This window comes from Vollenhovia emeryi, unplaced genomic scaffold (genome assembly GCF_000949405.1).
Source record: "Vollenhovia emeryi isolate VEMERY1.0 unplaced genomic scaffold, V.emery_V1.0 DF939176.1, whole genome shotgun sequence".
Taxonomy (NCBI): domain Eukaryota; kingdom Metazoa; phylum Arthropoda; class Insecta; order Hymenoptera; family Formicidae; genus Vollenhovia; species Vollenhovia emeryi.
The window spans coordinates 1171011-1193662 of NW_011967190.1; the positions used below are offsets into that span (position 1 = coordinate 1171011).

The 22652-nt window shown below is 45.0% G+C and overlaps 6 protein-coding genes across 7 annotated transcripts in view; 3 read left to right on the top strand and 3 right to left on the bottom strand.

Moving 5' to 3' along the window:
• Positions 1–6: 6 nt before the first annotated feature.
• On the bottom strand, positions 7–7931 carry LOC105563399 (lipoma HMGIC fusion partner-like 3 protein). 2 transcript variants are annotated; one of them, XM_012014975.1, is made up of 6 exons: positions 7691–7931; positions 6619–7483; positions 5423–5608; positions 1478–1565; positions 901–1055; positions 7–758 (listed from the first exon to the last, which is right to left on the bottom strand). In XM_012014975.1, exons 2-6 carry the CDS (start codon positions 6833–6835, stop codon positions 526–528), a joined length of 879 nt encoding a protein of 292 aa, XP_011870365.1. In that variant the 5' UTR covers positions 6836–7483; positions 7691–7931; the 3' UTR covers positions 7–525. The 2 variants fall into 2 exon arrangements, with proteins under 2 accessions (XP_011870365.1, XP_011870364.1); XM_012014974.1 differs by having other exon boundaries at positions 5423–5617; positions 7691–7929.
• On the top strand, positions 7784–9318 carry LOC105563424. The gene is made up of 2 exons (XM_012015015.1): positions 7784–8025; positions 9218–9318. The coding sequence occupies exons 1-2, from the start codon at positions 7797–7799 to the stop codon at positions 9316–9318; spliced, it is 330 nt and encodes a 109-aa protein (XP_011870405.1). The 5' UTR covers positions 7784–7796.
• Positions 9267–11288, top strand: LOC105563398 (pre-mRNA-splicing factor 38A). Its single transcript, XM_012014973.1, has 3 exons — positions 9267–9491; positions 9986–10353; positions 10427–11288. Exons 1-3 carry the CDS (start codon positions 9328–9330, stop codon positions 10816–10818), a joined length of 924 nt encoding a protein of 307 aa, XP_011870363.1. The 5' UTR covers positions 9267–9327; the 3' UTR covers positions 10819–11288.
• Positions 11051–13588, bottom strand: LOC105563397 (protein SAND). Its single transcript, XM_012014972.1, has 7 exons — positions 13193–13588; positions 12751–13073; positions 12311–12554; positions 11938–12222; positions 11663–11853; positions 11485–11587; positions 11051–11409 (listed from the first exon to the last, which is right to left on the bottom strand). Exons 1-7 carry the CDS (start codon positions 13538–13540, stop codon positions 11269–11271), a joined length of 1635 nt encoding a protein of 544 aa, XP_011870362.1. The 5' UTR covers positions 13541–13588; the 3' UTR covers positions 11051–11268.
• An 855-nt stretch (positions 13589–14443) lies between these two features.
• LOC105563402 (mediator of RNA polymerase II transcription subunit 20) overlaps positions 14444–22652 on the top strand; it is a 96255-nt gene continuing 88046 nt past the window's right edge. The window contains exons 1-2 of the mRNA XM_012014980.1: positions 14444–14636; positions 14847–14989. Coding sequence (XP_011870370.1) covers positions 14623–14636; positions 14847–14989 — 157 coding nt within the window. The 5' untranslated portion in view covers positions 14444–14622. The remainder of the gene's footprint in view (positions 14637–14846; positions 14990–22652) is intronic.
• On the bottom strand, positions 18913–22571 carry LOC105563401. Its single transcript, XM_012014979.1, has 2 exons — positions 19881–22571; positions 18913–19797 (listed from the first exon to the last, which is right to left on the bottom strand). The coding sequence occupies exon 1, from the start codon at positions 22554–22556 to the stop codon at positions 21618–21620; it is 939 nt and encodes a 312-aa protein (XP_011870369.1). The 5' UTR covers positions 22557–22571; the 3' UTR covers positions 18913–19797; positions 19881–21617.

The window sequence follows — 22652 nt, forward strand, 5'->3', positions numbered from 1 at the left end:
GAAATACAATGAGATTCTAAAGGTAGAATTAAGAGAAAATTGAATTGAAAAAAAAATGTTTCACTTTCCCTAATATAAAGGGAATATTCCACAAATTAATATAATGAGATGAAATTTAATTTCATATTTAACAGAACTTGTATAATATTTATTTACCTTGCAATAATTACTCGCGTAATAATTGCGTATATATATATAGTCAAGGAAGACAGTCCTTTTCGGCACATATCGATAATAAGACTAATACACCACGTAGACGTGGAAATGTTCACGGCACGCATAATAAACATTCAGTCGTTGAATGAAACAGCTGTCAATCGCATCCGTTTTATACGTAGTTTCGTCGTCATGAAATTCCATATCTTGTGAAACTTAACATCGCGAAAGCGATGACTTGAGCTATTGCGTTCAAATCGCGCATATCCCAGCAAAGTTTCACACCCCGCCGTTTCATCTTATGTACAATACAGCTTCTCCTCGTATCTCGTCGGCTATATACATGCTAGCTCGCAATGTTCTGATGTCTTAGAGCTGAAAGTTATGCTGCGAATGATTGAGAGTATTCGTAGACATGGTATGCACCGGATGCGACGGCGCTGGTGTGTAGAGACTGTGATGCGAGTGCGACTTTGCTCTGGAGAGCTCGCTGTAGCGGTCCTGTTCGGGCGGAGCCACTAGGAGAACCGGTCTCAAGGATAGAGACTTGCGGGAGCCGGCCACGCTCTGGGCTTCGTTCACATAGCCCGGATTTACTTCACCTGAGACAAATGAAAAGAGTTGAAAAACACGCTCTTTTCCCGTTGAGCACGTAAAAACGAACGCAAACCAGAAAAAGTAATAACTGAAATCTTTTGGGAAATACAAATCTCTTCTTCGAAAGGATTGCTCGCTACTAATCACCTTTGTACAAGGATCCGTTGTTGAAAGGTTCCGGTTGCAGCCTCACGTGTCTAGAGGCCAAAATGAAGGCAAGAGCGGACAAGGTGGCCGCGTCTAGAGCCGCGATTGCGGCGAGCGGTATCGCCCATCTCACAGCGCAGGCACCGGGATTGTATCTGTCGAAAGAATAACGTTCTGAGTGCTGTCTCTCTCACGTTCATTATTGTCGCGATTACGTTCTTGCCATAAAAGGCAGCGCCGCTATTATTTATCACTTCGAAATCATGATTTGAGTGCGAAAGACGTGTCTAATTGAAGTAATTGAAGTTACGATATAAAACCTCTAAGTAGGTAAAAACTTCCTCGCTAACGTAGACTTTTTTAAATAAATATAGAATTTCTTCTTTTCAATATATTTTTATACCAGAAATTAATGAAAAGGTATTTTGTAAATACGCGATGTCTTCGCAAATTAAACGCCAAGTAAGTTGGTAATAAAATTCTACTTATTTATCGATTCTGCCTATTCTTGAGAGAATCGAGCAAATCTCTCCCGATTCGCTTCGATGGAGATGCGCGATTCGAATAGTTCACACACCTGGACGCAGCTGCACCGCATACCGCGCGGATCGCCGGCGAGTCCCAGCCGAGAGGATAGATGCACACTCCGATCGCCATGCAGATCGCTGAAAAGGAAGCATCCGGAATAATATTGTAGTTACATAAAAGTTGCACATCCAACTCTTTCTCCTCCTCGAGATTTAATTATACGGCGCGGAAGCGCGAAGAAAGTTTGACGAGAGGAACGTTCAAGTGGTCATTGCCAGGATTTATTACGGCGGGTCTAACGCACTCTAATGATACCTTATCCTTCTATCATTTGCATTCACACCGCAGTTAGATACGGCACGGGGCGTGGATCGCGCTCTCGCATTTACACAACCGTAATTGTGCAGGTGGCTACGCCGAGGCCGGTAGTGAAAGGGACTCGCCGTAATTTTTCTGCGACCCGCGGCTCCTACGGTTTACCAGCGAGCCGCGGCGATATTGTTTTCCCGGCGCGCGAGCGACTTGAATGCGCGAATCGCGCGCGGTGAAACGAGCGAGCTTACGATTGTCTTCGCCGAGCGCTCGGTTTCGATCACTCCTTTCTTCGATCTCATCGCACTCGGTGTTTATGTACTTTCTATCCCGTAATCCACCCGCGCGGTTCTCGCCTCTCTTCGTTCGCACTTGACAGACCTCCACGTTTGACTCGGCGACTTGCATCTCTTTACTCTAATGCTAATTCTGTTTGCCTTTGCCTGCTGCCTGTTATACAACATCCCGCGCGCGTTACTCTTTGTACTTTCTAATGATTTTGTAACGCATATCGCAATCTCCCTACGTACTCCAGGTTCGGAGAGTCCGCTCTGGATTGACGGTAAACGCTGCTATCACTGCTACGCGTGTCTCCTGTATAATACCTACAATTCACTTCATTCCTCACGGTGATACAGTTTCCTCCTCGTGCCTCACGCTACCGAGCGACTCGGCGAACGTGCGACTTTCACTGTCGTGACTCGATCCGATATGCGCAACGCTCGCTCGCGACGAATCTTTGTTGCTGACACCGCCGAAACTTTGTTACCAGACGCATTCAGGCTTACGTAAGTCACGCGTTCGCTCGTCGTTAAATAAATTACACGCTCGTCGACTCGTTAAGTCAGCATGCGGCGCACTTTTTGCGAATGGACTGCGTTACCGCGCACCGCCCAGAGTTTGTTCGTCGTTGTAAAAAAGTAAACGAGGAATTTACCTTATTTGCAAGAGGGTAACGCGCGGTTTGACAACTTAACTAATTAAACATGGAAATGGAGCAAGGCGCATAATTAAGAGATACCATGCTATGAATCATACATGCCTATCTTGTCGAGACTGCGACATCGTCGAAGGGGAGTAGGTCGCCGGGTTGCAAAACTAATTTGGATACCAATTAACGATCGGAGTTGAGGATGCAGCGAGATAAGGCGCCCCGATAGATTATTTCAGCGATTCGATATCGACTCGACCGGCGACTGCAGTCGGCTTGCGTTGATCATAGAGGCGTTGACGAACGGTATATGCAGACTGGCTTGGGCACGTTATAACGGTCTATTCTACATTTCGCTGGGACGCGCCACACGACTCGTCGGGCGACCCGCGGGCGACGATCAGCCGCGATTACAATTGCAAACGGAGAACCTTCGGGCGTCCGCGAGACGCTGGCGATTTTACGGCGGTGCATATCTCGAAGCGCGCCTGTGCGAAGCGAAAAAACGCTCCGCGATTTTCTCCAGCTACGCGGATTGTCGATAACGGGCTTGGAAATCGCGACGCGGAAACGCTTAAAGTTGTACGTGTGCCTGGACAACGCGAGCTATCTGGAGAAAGTATCAGAGTATTTAGTCCGAATCAACTGTATTCCAATTATAACTTCGGGCAAAACACAGTGGGCATCGATGAAGAAGTTTGACTGCGAAGTGTTTTTATAAACAGCCTTGGACAAAATTATTAGACACGCTCATTATATTGTGCTGACTCTAATACCAGCAACATTTCAACTGTCCAAGGGTTGGTTTTGCCAACCTCTTGGTAAACTAGCTAATAATTAAATTACATCTCTATCTTTGTTTAATTTGAAGGGAAAACAAAGACATATATAATTTACCTATTAGTTAATTTGCCAGGAGTTTGGAACAACCGGCCCTAAAGGCCAGTTTCACGAACGTCGGTTAACTACTAACCGAAGGTTAATTAATGTCTCTTCTTAGATAACAAGATAGAAAAAGAGTTGACTGAACTCTGGTTAACAGCTAAGCGACGTCTGTGAAATTGGCCCTGGGAATCGGTTTTTTCAACCTCTTGGTAAACTAATAATTAAATTGTATGCCTATCTTCGTAACACACACAAAATTTACATAGCACTATTGCAACAGCATATTCCTGAGACCAAATCAAGCCAAAAAGTCCTGTACTACTTTTCCCTCCGACAAACAGTTATCGAGATATCATAAGCTAAACATGGAAAAAGTTATAAATTTTCTCTTGAGCATCTCAAAAAGTATTGGACAAATCAAAAAATGTTTCAGACCAAAAGTTGTTCATATTAATTTGTAGAACAGGATAGTATAATAGACAATAGGGGGTTTCGTTTAAAAAATTAAAGGTGACCTTCACGTGACCTTCAAATAACTCTTCAAGGTCGAACCAATGGTACCATCTTATGTCCCCCTCGAAACCATACAACTTTTGTCTGAAACATTTTGATTTGCTGGGCTTAGTTTTTGAGATATTTTACTGTCCAAATTAAAATGGGATACACCCTGTGTATACAATTTAATTATTAGTTAATTTGCCAGGAGTTTGGAACAACAGGCCCTAAAAACTAAACAACGAAAAATCTCTTCTGGTATTACACGGAAAAAACAATGTAGCTGCTGTAGCTAAAACTTAGCAAAATAGGGACAGCTAATATTTTAGTTGTGATAGCTCAATATTTTGCTACTGTGCCTATCGTATTAGGTGCGACAGCAAACGGTTTGCTGTCGTAGCAAAATATTGAGCTATCACAACTAAAAATATTAGCTGTCCCTATTTTGCTAAGTTTTAGCTACAGCAGCTACATTGTTCTTTCCGTGTAGACTCAATACAGTATAATGATTATGAGAGCGCCTAATAATTTTATCCAAGGACAGCCTTACAGATATATACACGTATATATATTTTTAATTTTTTATTATTTTTAGAAGAGGCGGAGTCGTCCTTATATTTTCGTTATACGACGAAAAGATATATTGAAAAGAAAATAGTACACGCGTGAAACTGCCTAGTAACTCCTCTAACGATTCAGCCAACGTGAATGTTTCCGATGGCACGTCATCCATCAATGAAGCAGTAATTCTTGCATTATCATTATTGTTATTTCAGCCGCGTTGCGCAAGCAACGTTGGATTATTTCTGCGGTCACCGCGCGCTTTCTAACAGATTGAAACGATCAAAGCGACTTTATTCGCGAATAAATTGTTGCGTCGCGGGCAAGCGATGCTTTTTAATTATCTGGCACACATATTTAACGAGATCTCCCTGCCATCCGAGACTTTTGCGAAAGAGTTTTCTCGCGGGCGCGGGACCGTGACACGAGGGCAATTTCCGGCGAGGATCGGCGTCGTTTCGAAGCCGTTATCTCCGCCGTCGGAGATGAAACCGATCGATAGAGTCCGGCTACAATGAGAGGCGCGCTAAGCGGAGCGTTTGCGTCACTTCCCGGCGCCGCTTAACGCGAATGGGAGCGCCGGTCCGGCTAGGTTCGGCGCGGCGCATCGGCGAGATGCAATTTGCAAATTGCATCTGGCTGATAAGGAATTACGGCCGAGATTGCGGCAACCGGTCGCGAGAATCAGCTAATCCTGGCGCTTTCTAAAACAGATGACGCGCGCGCGCCAGTTGCGGAACGTCTCGCGCGACGACACTTGGCATTTAAAGATCGGCGTCTTTCCCAGGTGAGCTGGGACCGGATAATTACCTGACACCACTTGCATCCAGGCGCATATGTAGAACACGGTGGTGCTCTGGCAGAAGAAGAACATGAGCATCGCGCAGATCGCCAGTAGCGCGATTATCACCGCGATGCCGACTAGAATCGTGCTGGCTCGGAAAGGAACGTTGGCGATGCTCGACAGGTCGTCCAGTCGGCCGATACACTCCTCGCCTAGCTCACCTGACGTAATTACGTCTCGCATTAGTGGTATATTTTAATTATCAGACTCGGAGTGTGGACACGTTAACCACCAGAACATATGTCAAGGTATTAAGTGACTGTACGCAGTAAAATGCGTGAAATATGACATTACGTTGCTTTGGAAATTTAAGTGGATTACTTTCATTGTCCAATCAGAGATAATAACATAAGTTATTTCGACATACAGTTCGCAATTAAAAACAATTCTCCCTTTAATTCTTAAAGTATAAATACTACGTTACCTTGTACAATAAATTAAAATGGATTATTTTCATTGCCCAACCAAAGATAACAGGATAAATTATTTCGAGGTAATTTGCAATTGAAAACAATTCTCTCTTTAAATTCCGCAATTCCCTTTAGTTCCTGAAATATAAATCGCGGGGGAAACCGCTGGCCAAAATCTTGCACACCAATGCCCACTAATGGGCCTTACTTTATCTTATTTTATGTTATTTTATCTTTATAATACCCCAGCAAGGCCGAAAGCCCCAAACTAATGCCCCAAAACTGCCTAGTAATGCCCAGTAATGCGGCAAATCTGTACACCACACAATGCCCTCAGCGGTTTCCCCCTCGATATAAATATTACATTACTTTGTAAATTTAAGTGGATTATTTTCATTGCCCAATCAAAGATAATAAGATACATTACTTCGACATAGTTCGCAATTAAAAGCAGTTCTCTCTTTAATTCTTAAAATATAAACATTACGTTTCCTTGTAAATCAAAGTGGATTATTTTCATTGCCCAACCAAAGATAACAAGATAAATTATTTCGAGGCAATTTACAACTAAAAACACTTATCTCCTTAATTTTCGGAATTCTTTTTCTGAAATAAAATATTACGTTACTTTATAAATCGGAGATGGCAAGACTTCGGATTACTTGGAGTTAATTTGCAGTGGAACGGAAATCGGGAGAGAAAATTCTCCCCTTACGCATCGAGCGACGGTAAGTGTCGCAGTGCAAACGTACCGTTACCGCCGTAGCTGCACCTGGTCCACAGGCCGAATCTCCCGGGATTCTCGTGCTCGAGGTCGCCGAGCCATTCCGGGGTGACGAACGCGACGACGCCGATGATGGCGTAGCATATGGTGAATATACCCCAGAGCACGCCGATCGCCTTGGAATTGCGGATGTAATTGGTCGCGTACATGTGCGAGGACTCGACGTACTCGATCTTCGAGCCCATCTTGACGAGCCGATTCCCGGTCAACGCAAACCCGATGTCGTCCCGACCGCCGGCGCGACGTTTAACAGCGATTCCTCCACGCGCGGCCGTTCGACCATAACATCGACTCCCGCGAATCCCGCGCGCGGAACGGAGTAGCGCGACCGCGAGATCGAGTCGTCCGATTGAGTCTCTCGCCGGTTATCACACCCGCGGGAGAAGGTCGTCGCTCTTGGAACGACGTACCCCAACGCTGGTCCAATTGTTCGACGACAATGGAATCGCCGTGTGTAAGACACGCGCGCGCTCGCCGGAAACTTCCCGCGCGAACAAAGGACCCCGTACTTTCGCTAACGACACACAATCGCGACGCGATTTTGCTATTAAGTCCGCTCTTCCCTCGCGGAGTGGATTTTCCTCGAAATCGCTCTTTCTTCTTCGTTTCACAATAGAGACACGGGTCTCTTCCGTTCACTTCCCAGCCTGTCTCTTCATCGCCGGTCTTCCTCCCACTGCGTTTAAAACCAGCGAGAACCCTCGTCTCCGCGTCAAACCAACGTCCGTGACATTTACGTTCAGGCACGTTCACCAATCACCGAGTCGGCCTGGGGTATCTTTCCTCCGTTCGAGCAACGTGTCTCGAGACGCGGAAGAATGCGTGGAGGCGACCTGTTGACAGAACGGGTCTTTTCAAACAATCTATGTGGCCGAAATCTAATCCATCGTCTCCATTTCGAAATTACGTAAATCATCCAAATTATGCAAACGTGTTATATTTAAGGGGAATAATTGCGATTGTTGACGAATGACGTAAGATTAACGCAACGATGAGATCAGACGAAGTCTCTCTCGCCCGGCGAAGAAAGCCCAGCTTACCCGTTGACGTTCGCGGGGGCGACACTTCCCTGGGAATTCTAGAGAATACCCGGCCGAAAGGTCCAAAAGACACCAATGACGTCAACAACGTCAGGGCCTTGTCGGAATGCGCGAGGGGGAGAGAAATCGGAGCCAGGTGCAAAGATGCGGCGAGGTGCTACCGGCGCGATCGCTGATGCTTTGCTGCACGTCACGAGATATGTATTGCACATGTAGCGACGGCACACGCACGCGGCTGGTTGCAGGGCGACCGACTACGAGGACGAGCGGAAAATGCGACTCGGAGGAAAGACGAGGAGCGCGATACGACGGCGCGCCTCAAGATGGCCGTTCAGGTGAGCCCAGGTTGCCAGGTGAATGTGCGAGAGGAGGGACCGAGAAAGAGAGGGAGAAAGAGAGAGAGAGGAGGAGGAGGAGGACTGAGGGCAGAGAGAGAGAGAGAGAGAGGAGGCCGCCGTAAGGGGACCCCTCACGGATCCCGAACAGCCGTGAAGAGAAAGGTGACACCAAAAAGGTGGCACGCCGCTGCGCGCCGGCTTTGTCGGAACGGATTTCTCCGTGTGGGCATAACGGGTTTATTCGTCGGGGCAGTCACAAGTTACGAAGAATTATTTTCTCTGACTAAAAGAAATATGCATGTGCTTTTTCAATAATTAATCCGGTACATATAACATATTTGTACGCCTTATAAATGTATTATTTAATACATTTACATACCGATCGGTATTCGATGTATTTAATATTCTGGACAGTTTTACTTTATAAGTGAGATCGAGACGGAAGTAATTACGTATATGGAATATGTATATGGAACACGTATGCGTGTTTCGTTATCTCGAAAGATCTCGCAGAGATACACGTACACGCACCGGCATAAATGCTGTCCCTATCCTTGTGAGGTGCACGCACACAACTAGAGTCCCTGCAGTTGTGTGCGTGCACCTCACAAGGATAGGGACAGCATTTATGCCGGTGCGTGTACATACGCATGTGTGTAGAGGAGAGTGTCCCCTGTTATAAGAGATGCTAATATGAGATAGCGGGGCTTCTGTTACATTAATAGGCATATCATTTGATGGTTCCACCGTCAATTTACTGCCCTTTGAGCGAAATCTGTTTGGTGGAAAATTTATTGTTAGGTTGCGCGTGCAATTGTTACGTGAAAAGATTTGTGAAACTGAACGTGTCGAAAACTCGCTTTCTCACATTAGGAGCCTGTCTCATAATAGAGGACTTTCCTCTATTTTCTTTTCAAAACGCTTACATAGTATTGATAAAATCAGTAAAAAAAAATAAAATTATCGTACACTGACAAAATTATTTTGCACATCAAACAGTCTCGTTGAAATTGAGAGTTTTCAGGGCAAGACAATGCTAATATAATATTATATCTTTTAACAAAAGAAATTCTTGTCTCTTTCTCCGTAAAGTAACACATAAGATATAAAAAGATCTCAATTCTAAATTGTTATATTGTACGTTAGTGAAAATTGCCCAACGTTCCTTCTGTTTTTGAAATACATTTAGCCGCTTATCAACCGAGTCTGAAGCGCGCGCAATGCATTGCCGGCGAGTCGGCGTCCTCTGGCGACCGCCAAACCGAAGACTCGCAGCGAGATTCGGAGTAGAATTCGAAAATGGCAAACCGCACGGTGAAGGACGCTAAATCTGTTCGCGGAACGAATCCGCAATATTTAGTCGAGAAGATCATCAGATCTCGGATATACGATTCCAAATACTGGAAAGAGGAATGTTTCGCCTTGACAGCCGAACTGCTGGTCGACAAGGCAATGGAGTTGAGGTTAGTAAAAGCAAAATATAACCTCTCTGCAGTGGTTCCTTTCATCAATAGTTGCTCTCCTTTTACATGAAAACTCAGATAAATCTCACTTGTGACGTCATAACTCAGTTGAATGCATGTTCCTTTTGATTCTTGAGAAGTGAGATTCAACCAGATTTAACTGAGTCTTTGCACACGATCAAGACCGTGTGCTTTAGCGAGTTTAATAGACTCACATTAATGACGTTATATCTGAGTATAAAATACTCATATAACTGAGTGACTCAGTATCACTTGAGTGTAAAAGGAAAGCAGCTATTATCTCTCAGGCCCGGTCGTACCAGCGTCACGGAATTTTAACTGTAGCTTAACTCACTCTTCGTCTCTTTTTAATAGTTTCCCTTAGAAAGAGGCAAGAAGTGAGTTAAGTGACGTTGGTGCAACCGGGCATTTAACGAATACATTTGTACATACGAGAGTGGCAAGCTTTTCTCCAATTAATTGTGTCCCTTCAGATTTCTAGGAGGCGTTTACGGCGGCAACGTGAAGCCTACGCCGTTTCTCTGCCTCATATTAAAAATGCTGCAGATACAACCAGAGAAAGACATCATAGTTGAGTTTATAAAGAATGAAGAGTTCAAGTACGTCCGGGCTCTGGGCGCACTGTATATGAGATTGACCGGGTCCTCTCTGGACTGCTACAAATACCTCGAGCCGTTGTTCAACGACAACAGAAAGCTCAGAATACAGAACAAGCAAGGTGTATTCGAGCTCGTGCACATGGACGAGTTCATCGACAGTCTTCTCCGAGAGGAGAGAAGTTGCGACGTCATCTTACCGAGGATTCAGAAAAGACACGTTTTAGAGGAGAATAACGAGCTAGGTACGTTACTCGAGTACTTTCTGTAAGCTATTACTCTTATTTAGCCAGCTTTCTGTCATACGTTGATTCGCAGAGGCGAAGATATCGGCACTGGAAGACGATATGGACGATGGTATCGAGTCGTCGGAAGAAGAAGAGATTCCACCAATTAAAGAAATACCGCGCAAAAGGCCGGACGATCACGAACGGGAGAGGGATCGTCACAGGGACAGGGATAAGAGGCATTCCCGAACCGAGAAGAAGTCCGAAAAGGAAAAGCAAAGGTCGAGGAGTAGAGAGAGGGACAGAGATAGAGACAGGAGGGAACGTAAACGCAGCAAGTCGCCAAAGTCTCACTCGTCGTCGCACAAAGATAAGGAGAGGGACAGAGATCGCCATCGAAGGGACGACAGAGAGAGGGAGAGGGAACGCGAGAGAGAACGGGAGCGAGACCGTAGAAGAGAACGCGACAGAGCTAGACATTAGAGTGTAGCAACGTGCAAAAAGTCTGGGCGAATTTACATGAATTTACCGTCGAGTGGCGGACAAAACGATTGATAATCTTTACGTTAATTCCTTTCGCGCTCTCATATTCGTATACGTATATTTAGTGCCGGTACGCAACGTTTACAAGAATTCGGTATTAAAATTGCAACATGCAACCCGGAATGAGATCCGTTGTAACGTATTCGAATATATATACATTTTCATATTTGCGTTATATTACAATTGCTTTATTAAATAAAAAAATAGCGATATCGATTACCGATGCATAATGATGGACGAATAATAACCGTCTGCCTCTGGAAACTTACGACGAGAATGTTTTACTCTGGAATCACTCTCGATGCATCCTCAAAATTTGGTCGACAGATATTTCTATTTTATATATAACTTTCCCTATGTATTTTACAAAAACGAAACACTTGGCAATGTTTAAAATGTAGGCGAGTTCAGAATGAATAATCTCTCTTCCTCCTTCTTTATCCACTTCAACAGTTTGCTCACCGCCTCAATGGCGTCTGGTTTCGTTACCAGAGGCTCAAACGTTACGTATAACTCGAAACCAGAAGCCACCTAGAAATAATATTTGTTAAAATTGAGAGACAAGTCTCTCGCGAGAGATGTAATTGTACGCAAATTTCTGCTCACCCACGCTAACATCGTTTCCTTATCTAGCTGCTGAAATATAAGTTTCAAGGGCCGACTAGGAGAATGCAGTCTGTGATGCAAACACTGATAAAGCCCCAATAATCTGCACAGACATCACATGTTGGATATTTTTTATCACACCGATGTTGCATCGTCTATTAAAAAGTTGACATTTTACCGTTCTATCTCTTCGTCCGTTGTGTAAGGCGGTAGAAGCCCGGGACTCCAGAATTGCGCGGTACTCTTGCACTTGTACAGAACGTGCCGCATCTCGGGTAATCCGATGTCGGCGGTCGTTACCGTCGGTTTATTCATAGACTCGTTTATCGCTTCCAGACAATTTGTCCGTCGCAATTTCTCCACGATTTTCTACCAAATTCATCAACTTGTCAATAAATTGACATTTGTACGATTTCCCGTCAATTGATTTTAATTCCCCGCAACAACTCTTACTTGCTTGGCCTCTGACAGCACGAAAAATACGTCCCTATCGACGGTGAGCAGCAGTAAACATGCCTGACAATCTTCCGCCAGATACGACACGTGACCGTGCATGTATCCATTGGAATCGAACTTCGGTAGGCATATCGGCGTCCAGCTCTCAGCAGTTTTGAGCGATTCCGAACTGTCCACCAGATTTTGTATTATATGTAAATCCATTGGATGCAGGAAAAACTTATTCATCCTAACTAGTGTAACCAATTGATTGTTAGCTAGAAGTATGGCAAATACTAAGTTCTGAAAGATAGGTTCCTCTTAATAAAGCGGCATTTGAACGCATTTCGATCTCGCAAACGTACGCACACGACCCACAAGTATTTCGTACCTTGATCTTTGCGCAAGTCTGAATGATAGTCTGCGTGATGGAACTTCTCATGGAAGGAAGTAGCGGTAAACATTTGATGGCTCCCAGAAAGAAAGCGGGCTCTCTGTCCATAAAGTTCAACAAATGATCTATCAGTCTTTCGCTACCACTCAGTAACCTTCGTAGATCGAAGTTTCTCCTCTGATCGTACACTCTGTTTAACTGCGACTGCGTCAACACTGAGATTATCTGATTATATACATATCTGTAATTAAATATGAATGAGCATCCGTTATAAATATTAGGATACAATATCTTTTTTCCGTTTTATTAAAAATGCCAGATATGGTCAGGAAAAACACTCAAGTTGTTAATTACTGCTGGCGACATGGAGAATATTCTTGTTGGTTGACAACGTCCTTCTATCGAGAAGCGAGGACGTTGTGTGAAATGATACGTACGTTAGTTGCAAGGTGAGCTGAGGAACACTTTCCAAAGTCTTGGACACCGCCACTAAGATCAATGGACCCTTGACAACGAAAACAAAGTTTGTATCGCCGGCGTGCACCGATCTGATCATATCGCTACCAGCTTGGACAAACGACACCAAAGCCTGCATAACTCCCATAAGTGTGACTAGTTTGTCCTCCGAACTGTATCTGGAATATATCGGCTTCCCCGCCTGACTCAGGATAAAAATGTGCTTCTTCTGCGCCAGCCACGCTTTGCAGCGCAGCGGGTCGCCGTCTATGTTACTTTGGCACAGACGATGCGCGACGTCGTCCTAAAATGCAACGATTCGTCCGGTTTACGTTACAAACGGACGGGGCGATCGATCGGCGTGCGCCGTGAACTTATGAGGGAGGGAAAATAAGCAGACGAGATTCCATACAAAATCCTAACCATTTCCGCGTCGTCCAGGGGTAGGTTCTTCTCGGATTCCGGCGGACTGGCGGCGGTGGGTATCGTCGGAGCGTCCTGCGTCACGTCCTCCTGGATCTCGGAGATAGTGCTGGTCGTGCTCTCCTTCATCTGCCTGTCACCGTCGATGCTGCTGCTCATCTCCTGCTCGTACTCGTCGAAGCTGTCGGTGGTGACGAGCATGGTCTCCGTGGAGGCGCCGGGCTCGATCTCGGGCTCGGCTATGCCGCTGTCGATCGACTCGACGACGATCGGCTCCTTCGCAGCCATCTCCAACAAGAACGTCCCCCGGCAGGTCGCTACTCCGCGATCCCCGCTGGCGTTTGACATTTAACAGCGGCAGACCGAGACCGATCGACCGCCATTGCCCGTTAATTCGTCGTCGGACGCTAGGGTGCGCTGGTGCAGAGCTTATCCCGCTTATCCAGAGAGAAACAGCTGAGAGCGGCCATCCCGGGAAATTCCGTAAGGACGTAAAACGTAAGCGTAAGAAAATCAACAGATTGGATTTGCTACTGCTTGCGTTATTGCCTTACGTTCTCGACTGTGATTGGTCGATTTTCTTATGCTTACGTTTTACGTCCTTACGGAATTTTATGTGTGAAGGCCTTATACATATATGTATAACTTTTGCTAATTCTTCAGTATAGCTCCAGCGCCTCAAAAATTTAAAAAATTAGTTTCAATCGACGCGTTTTTACATAAAACTGAAGAATCTGGCAGAAAAAAAGTGTCGCTTTGCTCCGCGAAGCGAGATATTAATTGGTAAAGTTGACAACTTTTAAGGCGTTTTTTTTTGTAACAGACTGGTAACGATCGTTACCCTTAGGGTACTATTACATTTGTCGCACGACAAATTTTTCAAGCGTGTCGATTGGCCGCTGAATAAAAAGTTTCTAGATACTCGAGAATTTTACTATCCTTCAGCCAATCAATACGCTTAAAAACTTTGTCGTACGACAAATGTAATACCAGCCCAAAGGTGGGGCCCAATCGTGTATCGTATTGCCGTATCATATCATGATCGCCTTTTATCATGATACGCTGATTATGGCCGGTATTCATAGTCAATTCTTATCTCAAAATCATCTTAAGTGTTGTCTTAAGATGCTAATACGGCTCTGTGATTGGTTGAAAGCCCATTAAGAGCGTACTTAAGATAATCTTAAAAATAAGAACGGACTATGAATACCGGCCTATGATCATACGGCAACATACATACACGCGTCACGCGAGTCGGGCCGGTGGCGCACCGGCGCGGCGTGACGCGTGACGTAAGTTTCAAATAGCGCGCGAGTAACAGCGGACGCGACGACGAGGCGAGTGTTCGCCGGGTGCAGGTTGACCGGTCGCGACGTTTCTACGCGTGGTGTCCGACGACGACGACGACGACGGCGGCGGCGGCTCGCAGGATGGGTGTCACCGTGTAAGTAGGAAAATACTCCCGTCTCCGAAAATTGACGCGCGTACAAGAACCGGAGTCGCGCGTGTCGGCGCCTACGCCGGGAGCCGCGAGGAGGTTATGTGTCGCGCGCGTTGTCGCACCGCGGCGACGTCGGGGGCCGGCGATCGGCGACGCGCCCGTCCAGTCCTACGGTAGCGAAAGTAAAATGTCATGCGTGTGCCGTCGGTGCAGGCTGCAGCAGTACCCGATGATCGAGAACCGCACCGGGCCGCAGACGATCGAGTTCCTGACCAAGAGGATCGTCGCCCTCGGCGCCGTGCAGGTGGGACAGTTCCTGGTGGATTGCGAGACGTACATGTCGGTGCCGCAGCTCGGTAAGTACGCTTTTCCCTCCGCGGTTTGGCGTCGTTGGCGAGAACCTTCGCGGTGCCTTCGCGTTCGAGAGGCTCCGGCGTCAGCTAGTACGCGGCCGTCGACACAGATGGCCGTTCCTGGGCCGTTTGGAAGTGCGTTCCGCGACGGAACACGCCTCTTGTTATCTGCTGTTATTATTCGCAGTTTATTAGCCCTTTGAATGCATACGCGACGCTACAATGGAGCTATAGGCGACTTTATTTGCTCACTTTTTAATCTTGTACAGTCATATGTGGTAATTATATTTGGAAAACGGATCCTCGTGAACTCAATTTGCATTGATTTCTCGTAAATTGGCGAAAAAAAGCGTTTAAATAAAATATTGCTGACTCTTTGCACAGAGGGTCTATATTATATTTTACTCGTGTGCAATTTTTTGTGTAAATATGTAAATGAAATAAAATTGCCGTAGTTCAATTATTACCTTCACTCGCGCTTAGTTTTTCTACAAAACAAACTGCTACTTCGTTTGTACACGCACACTTCGTTTGTACCGCAGTGAAAGCGTTTTTTTTTTCAATATTTATGAGAAATTAATATAAATTAAGTTCACGGGGATCTGTTTTTCAAACGTAATTACATGTAATTGTACAAATATAAAGAGCGAAAATGAGCGAAACTTGGAAGACCTCGCGCAGCTAATTAGGGGGTTAATTTGTGTTAACGTGGGTATACAATTGCGGTGCGGAGCAGCAGACTCTCCGATCGCGTTTTGCAGCGTAGTTATTCGGTAGAGCTGGGCGTCCAACTCGTAGCGAGAGCAATCGATACTTTGAAGCCTTGCTTTTAAAGTTTTAGAAATCGGGCGGGGAAATTACTCGATGCCTCGAGAAATCGACATCGCTGTCCGAGTTTCCGTGTTGCCGAAGATCTCCAGGCGTTTCGGGAAACAGAAAATTTACAAGACTCCAAACAGTAATAGCGAATTCGATTGGTTGCACTGGTGCGCACTGAGTGCACACTAAGCCTCGTTCCCGGTCAATTCTTATATTTAAAGATCATCTTAAATACCTCCTGCAATTTTTCTTATCCAGAATAATGGTCTGTACAACATTTGCACGGATCATTTTTTGGCTAAATACTCTTTCAACATGTATTTAAGACAAAGTTAAATGTAAGAACTGACTATAAACAAGCCTTAGCGTGCACTCAGTGCGCAAGCAATCGAATTCGCTGTAAAGAGACAACGAGATCGTTCGCGTTACACAATTATCAAACGGTATTATACCGAAAATATAATGTAACTGGAAAGTTTGTTATCTATGCTTTTCTTAAAATTTCATCCGTGAAAATGGTTGTGTACAATTTAACGAAATTTTCAAGAGTAGGCACTCCGTGACGGTTTAAGCTGCCTCAAAACTTTTACGGAAAAACTTTCTCATTCCCGAGTGCGCGAGCAATTTAGAAATTTTATTTCCCGTGGATTTTGTACACTGAGAAAACTGTCCGATTAAATATAATCGGACAATCCTATTGCATAATAACAAACGGATAACAAATTGTACATTCGATGAAAAATATGATCGGGTCTTCGATCAAATTTCATCGGTAACTGCATCTCATCGGGTAAATTTTATCGGATGTATCCGTGATTTAATTGGCAAACGTAATCGGAAAAATTAACCGTCGGAAACACTAATTGGCTTATCCGAATGGAAATTTTTCTCAGCGTGGAGCCATCTCTCCCTACGCCGCTTGTGAAACGTTTACGAGGTTCAGGCAAATAACGTACTTGTCTCTCTCTTTTCTCACAATTTGTCTCTTCTTTTGGCGTTTATACATGGGTCTCTATACAAACACGCAAGTGTTGGTTCCGGAAGTGTCATTAGCGATTGCATATCCGATACACGTCATTCGTTATATCTAGAGAGGTGTAAACGCAAACGCCAACAAAATCGCTTAAGTACATACTTACACGTAACATAAATACACCGGTATATTGCCGGGGTCGAGGGGGTGCGTACATAATCCTCCCTCTTTACCAAAACAAAACCACCGTCGTCGCGTCGGCAAGATCCGCGCGTTTGTGCTACGTTATATTATTTTAATAATCAACGAACGTAATGGCCGATCTCCGAAATAAGTCAGAAGAGTTTTCTACTATTTAGTTGTTATTTTTTTTTTGGTGTTCTCGTTACGTCGAAGAGAAAGCGCAGGAGAATCGATACCCCACAATTCGATGGTGAGGATTCGAGAACTTCGTATATATTCGGCGAGAGAACCGACGCTCGCAAATCTTGTCTCACACCTCGCGCGGAAATAATCCCTTCTTATACGACATTACGCGCTCCGTCGCGTCGTTCGAGCTGATAGAGCAGTACAGTCTAAATATTAACCCTATGAAGGTACAAATACACACAGCTACATACCCCTAGGCGTCATTACAAAAATATTAAATCTAGCAAGCGAAGCTAAACGTGGCTCGTTATAGACAAGATCGGTGTATATATTTATTTCTCTTTGTCTATTCCGTTCTCTTCCCCTTCCTCCCCCCCCTCTTTCTCTCTCTCTCCTCCTTTCTCGCCCCTTCTCCTCATTGAAAATACGCCTCCGTAATTTTCTTATCCGTGACGATATAATATGCATATAAGATTTAATCATCTCAGCGACGGCCAGCGCTAATTCTCATTTAAATCATTTATTGTCGATAAATTGTATAGTGAATTTATTGTCGTTAAGTAGAATTATAACGTGATCCGTTACTCCCGCACGGAAAGCTTCCTCGCCCACGTCCAGATACACCGTGTATATCGCGTGTAATATATAAATTCGAATACCTTAGATCGAATCCCTATTTACTCTGTAATCTGATTGCGCTACGTCTTTCGAGTCGCTACACGCGGATTAAGACCTCAATCTCGAGTTACAGTCCTCGCCGATCTCTAACGTTTGCCATTATTGTTTTCTTTTTTCGCGCAGAAGGGATAAAGGGATAAATCTATATACGCGCGGCATATCTAAAAGCGGCCGTGTTCGTTATCCGCAATTACACGCACGCCCGCCAACGGAGTTTCCTCGCGCACGAGAGCACACACACACACACACACACACATACACACGTGGACACAACCGCGTATACGCGCGACACAGACATCTATTTTATCGGGGCTATCGTGATCCTAAACGAGAGTGCAGTAACGCGAAATCTGCGATCCGGAATTTCACTATTACCGCTACCTATTACGACAAATTTTCAATTCACGAGAGTGCACAGTGCAGATTTTCGTTTGATATAGTTTAACATACCTACAGGGAAAGGAGAGGAGATTTTTCGTTTTATTTTTTCTTCTTTTCCTATTACGTGGAAGAACTGACGCAATGTGGTCGTTGCGAATATTCAATATGCCACCCGGCAAGTGGTAAAGCTCGCTTGTTCGGCGCGGTATAACTAAGAACGAGATAATCTTATCTTTAACAATTTACGTAAAATCCGGAAGTTGATCGTATATATGTGTATATATATATATCCTACGTATACTCGTTTCACGAGCATTGCACCGCGTTAGAACTAATTACAGACGTTATCCAATACTGTTATCCAAGCCGTTGAGCATAAAATATATACGGTGCTTTGAAAATACATATACCATTGTAACGCGTTGTCCCTCGTCTTGAACATTCATGATCGCCAATTCGACAAATTATATACTTCCGTAGCTTAGACAATTTGATTATCTTTGTGGCAAAAATACGATTTGATCACCGAGGTTCAACGTCCCACGCGAGAGGATGGCTCTGGGGAAAAAAAGACAGCAGTCCATTTTGGGACCCACAATTAGTAATCCAATTATTTGGATTGTTCGTGACTCTAATCTTTTACGAATTTTACCCCGCGTAACTGAAAATCGCAATTAGCTATTCTATCTATATTCAAGATTCTTAAGTAATACTAATTAATTCTCTCAGTTCGTTCTGTCGATATTCAGTAACGCAAAGATAATTTTCACTCAAGAGGCACTTACCGGCAAAAAGAAACGGTCAAAATGTTTTCCAGAGCAGAAGTTACGAACAATTGAAACAATTCGATTGCTAATTGTGGGCCCCAAGATGGGTTGCTGACAGTCTTTTTTTTCTCAGACTGAAGAGTAATCGTGCCGAGAATTTGTCGCGATAAAGCATTAATTAGAATGCGCTGGTATATATTTTTTCAGGACACTCTATGTAACTATGGTTTTTTTTTCCTCGTATAGGAAGGAGCGCGTACTCGTTTCTTGTAGACAGTAATGCCGGTACCGAAATATTATATATTTCTTACGTGATATGTCGTTTCCCGAATTTACGATTTCGACGTTGGCAATATTATTTTTCTCGCGTATCATATACACGTGTCTTTTACATGTATAAAAAATGGAATGTATTTTGCGAATCGATATAGCTTGCGCAAACGCAGATTTTTCTCTTTCTCCCCCTCCCTCCGCGCGTCGATCGATCACTGTCTACAGAAATACGTGAAAATATTTAAGTACAGGGGATTTAATGCGCCTCCGCTGACTTTTATACACTTGGTTACGTATAGGATATGGCAGGGATATGACTCACGGGTACGATAGATAAATTACAGACGCGATTTCTGTTCTGCGGCACGCGCGACGAAAAATTTCCTCCTCATATCGGTACTTCAGTCTCTATCAAATCCGATTCGTCGTAGTAATACGTTCCTTTTTGTTTTCGCCCACGTTGTGTAGCCCCGGCATCAAAGATATTTCAAGGGAATTTTTCCCCGCGACGATTATCACAGATTTACTGTGATCCGCAAAGTGCAGTCAACCTGTGACAAATACTTCGTCGTAAATCTCTCCCTCTCTCTCTCGACGTTATTCTACAAACTATATAAAAATATAAAATACATACGTCATGGAGACTTTCGTCTAATCGCGACTTCGCCACACGAGTGGCCGCACTCTCGGGAAGTGCAGGAAATCGTCGAAAGCAGAAGACTCGGAGGAATAATGAAGATCAGTTGCACAGATGAGGGACTCGCGCCCTCGCACCCGCGGATATTTATAAGTATAGCTGCTTCCAACGTTACACGTATTACATATGCATAATTTCTTAATAAAGCTAACAGTGCCGAATTTCGCTCTACCGGCTTCGCGAAATTAGCAATTTGTGGTATTGTCGAGAATTTGTTTGTCGGCTATATATGTCGCGTCGTGTCGTCGCTAATTGCGTAAGTTCCACGAGCACGACGGAGACATATGTATATAATATACAATAACCAATGTACACAATACGCGTCTTATATGAAACATATGTAGATACATCTACAAATCGATATTGTCGTAGTTAAGTCATTGGCGCCTGTGCCACGCGACGAGGCCCCGATATTCCGAGTTTAGCAAAATTTACTATTTTGCACACGTCCGCGGAAAGTATCTCTACACACTATATATTGTCGTGTACCTTCCTAGTAAACGCGAATGCCCCAGCGACACGCGCCGCTTGGCTGTAAAAACATTTCGTTTCGTTATCTAGCGCTGACAATTTTCTCCCCCTCTCGAGGCTCGTCGCGATATCCTCGAAAGAAATGGTGCTCGAACACCATTAAACCGGCTGAAAAGATAGCGGCGGAAATTATTGCAAACTCATTGCATATTGACTACTTTACGGAAAGACTAGCTTGGCAGTCTACGAGCAGTCTATCGAGCCACCTAAGGACTCTCTGTTAATATCGTTTTACTCGTGGTATACGTAATTATACACATTGTTATTCGCGTAATGTATTGTCGCTTTCTCGCTTGGAAAGTGCGATAGTGTTGCCTCTTGACGCGAATGAGCTTTGAATATTATAGAAAATTTATTAGCGCAGAGTCTATTTCAACCTGATGAAAAGAACAGTCTCCGAAAACTAATATATAAAATAGGTAATACGACAAGCATGAAGTAGTTTACAGGTTACGATTTCAGATCTAATCTGACGCTAGTATATAGATATTATTTGGTATCGTTTTTGATCATCCTTTGCAAGTATTTGCAAGCATCTCGAAGAGATGCGATACTGAGTAGACAGCGCGAAGAATGGGCGTAACGATTTATCTCGTATAACGAATCAAAAATTAATCTAGTTCTGTAAGATGACTTCTAAAAGGAAAAGAGATATATCACGCTTCTTCTTTTTTTTAAAGAGAAGTTACGTAAGAGCAACTATTTAAAGCTCGATGATATAACTTCGTTATCAGTCGAGAAACGATTTACTTATTAAAGCCAGACATGAAGGCAATTTGTGACTCAATTACTCAATCAGTTTTCTTTGTATCTTTCTCTCTCGTTCTCTCTTTTTCCCACTCGGATATTCGTTTTTACGTCTTAATAAAGATATGTTATCGTTAAAAAGATATGAATCTGAGGAAGGGAATTTCTGTAATATCGATCTCTACTGCAGTGATAAATGTTGCGATCGACTTAACACAAAGATCTAAGCCAAATTGCCGAGTAGAAAATGCTTCCGCTCGTGAAACGCGGAAGACTGGCGACGGCCGATCGGCCGTACGCGCATTTCCGCTTGAGATCGTGAGCCGTGCGTATCGATGGACGGTCTGTCGACGAGTGAACCCCCGACCGCTCGTTTGCATCGCGTTTCTCTTCAGATCATAAGTAGCACGTCTTGTAGTAGATGAAGGCGACCGTGTCCTTGCCGAAAGTTCTGCATTCCCTCTCGTAGTGTACCTCGCCCGGTCCGTATCTACCGCCTCGCGGATACCTATCTAATCTCGACAGGCTCCTACAGAGCCTGAGATAATCGTCGTCGAAGGGCGACTCGTCCTCCTCCTCCTTCTCTGGGCGATACCTGTTACGTCGACGATAATTGTCGTCGAGTCTCTCCTCCCGCGTGCCGTCCCCACCGTGGGCGAACGGGAGATACGCGACGTCGTCGAGTTCCAAATCCGTTAGATCCTGCAGGCTCTTCGGATACGCGCGCCATCGTCCTCCCTCCGGGGAGCCGGCCGCTTGATCCTTGAAGTTGATGGTCTTGCTGCGCCGCGGCAGGGTCGAATAATACGGCCTCTCGTCTACGCCGTGATTGATGCCGTTTCTCAGAATCGGCTTGGAGACACACGGGCCACCTCTCGCGAGGTCCAGCTCTTGTCTCCAGGTGTCCGCCGCGTCGTAATCGGTTACCGCGTACTCGCGCCTCCTGGCGCGACGTGGTTCTATCTCGTTAAAACGACGAACGTAACTCGCGTCGGCTCGCGTTGGGTCCCGGGGATAAGTGCTATTGGAGTACGCCACGCGTTTCTTCTGGCCGTTCCTGCGCGGCCGCTCGTAATCGCGATTCTCGTGCTGGCGATGGTAAGGGTTCTCGCTTCTCGTTTCCCCATCGGCTCGCGGCGGAGGGTCGTTTCTGATCACGTCGCCGTTAACTCCGAGCACGTCGCGGCGTGGCGTTTCGTCGACCGAGCGGCGAATCGGTAGCAAACCGCGGGACTGCATGAAGCTCTCCACGTTCCTGCCGATCCTATTAGTCTTCTCGGCGAAGATGCCGCAGTAATCCGACAATTTGCGATGGGCGACGCGCCCAGGCGGCATCGCGATGCTGGAGGTCGCGATTGTCGGATCGCCGCGGTAGAGATCCCGCGGGTCGTGCTCGTTCGGATAAGCGCCTCCCGGTAAAGGCTTGTTCGC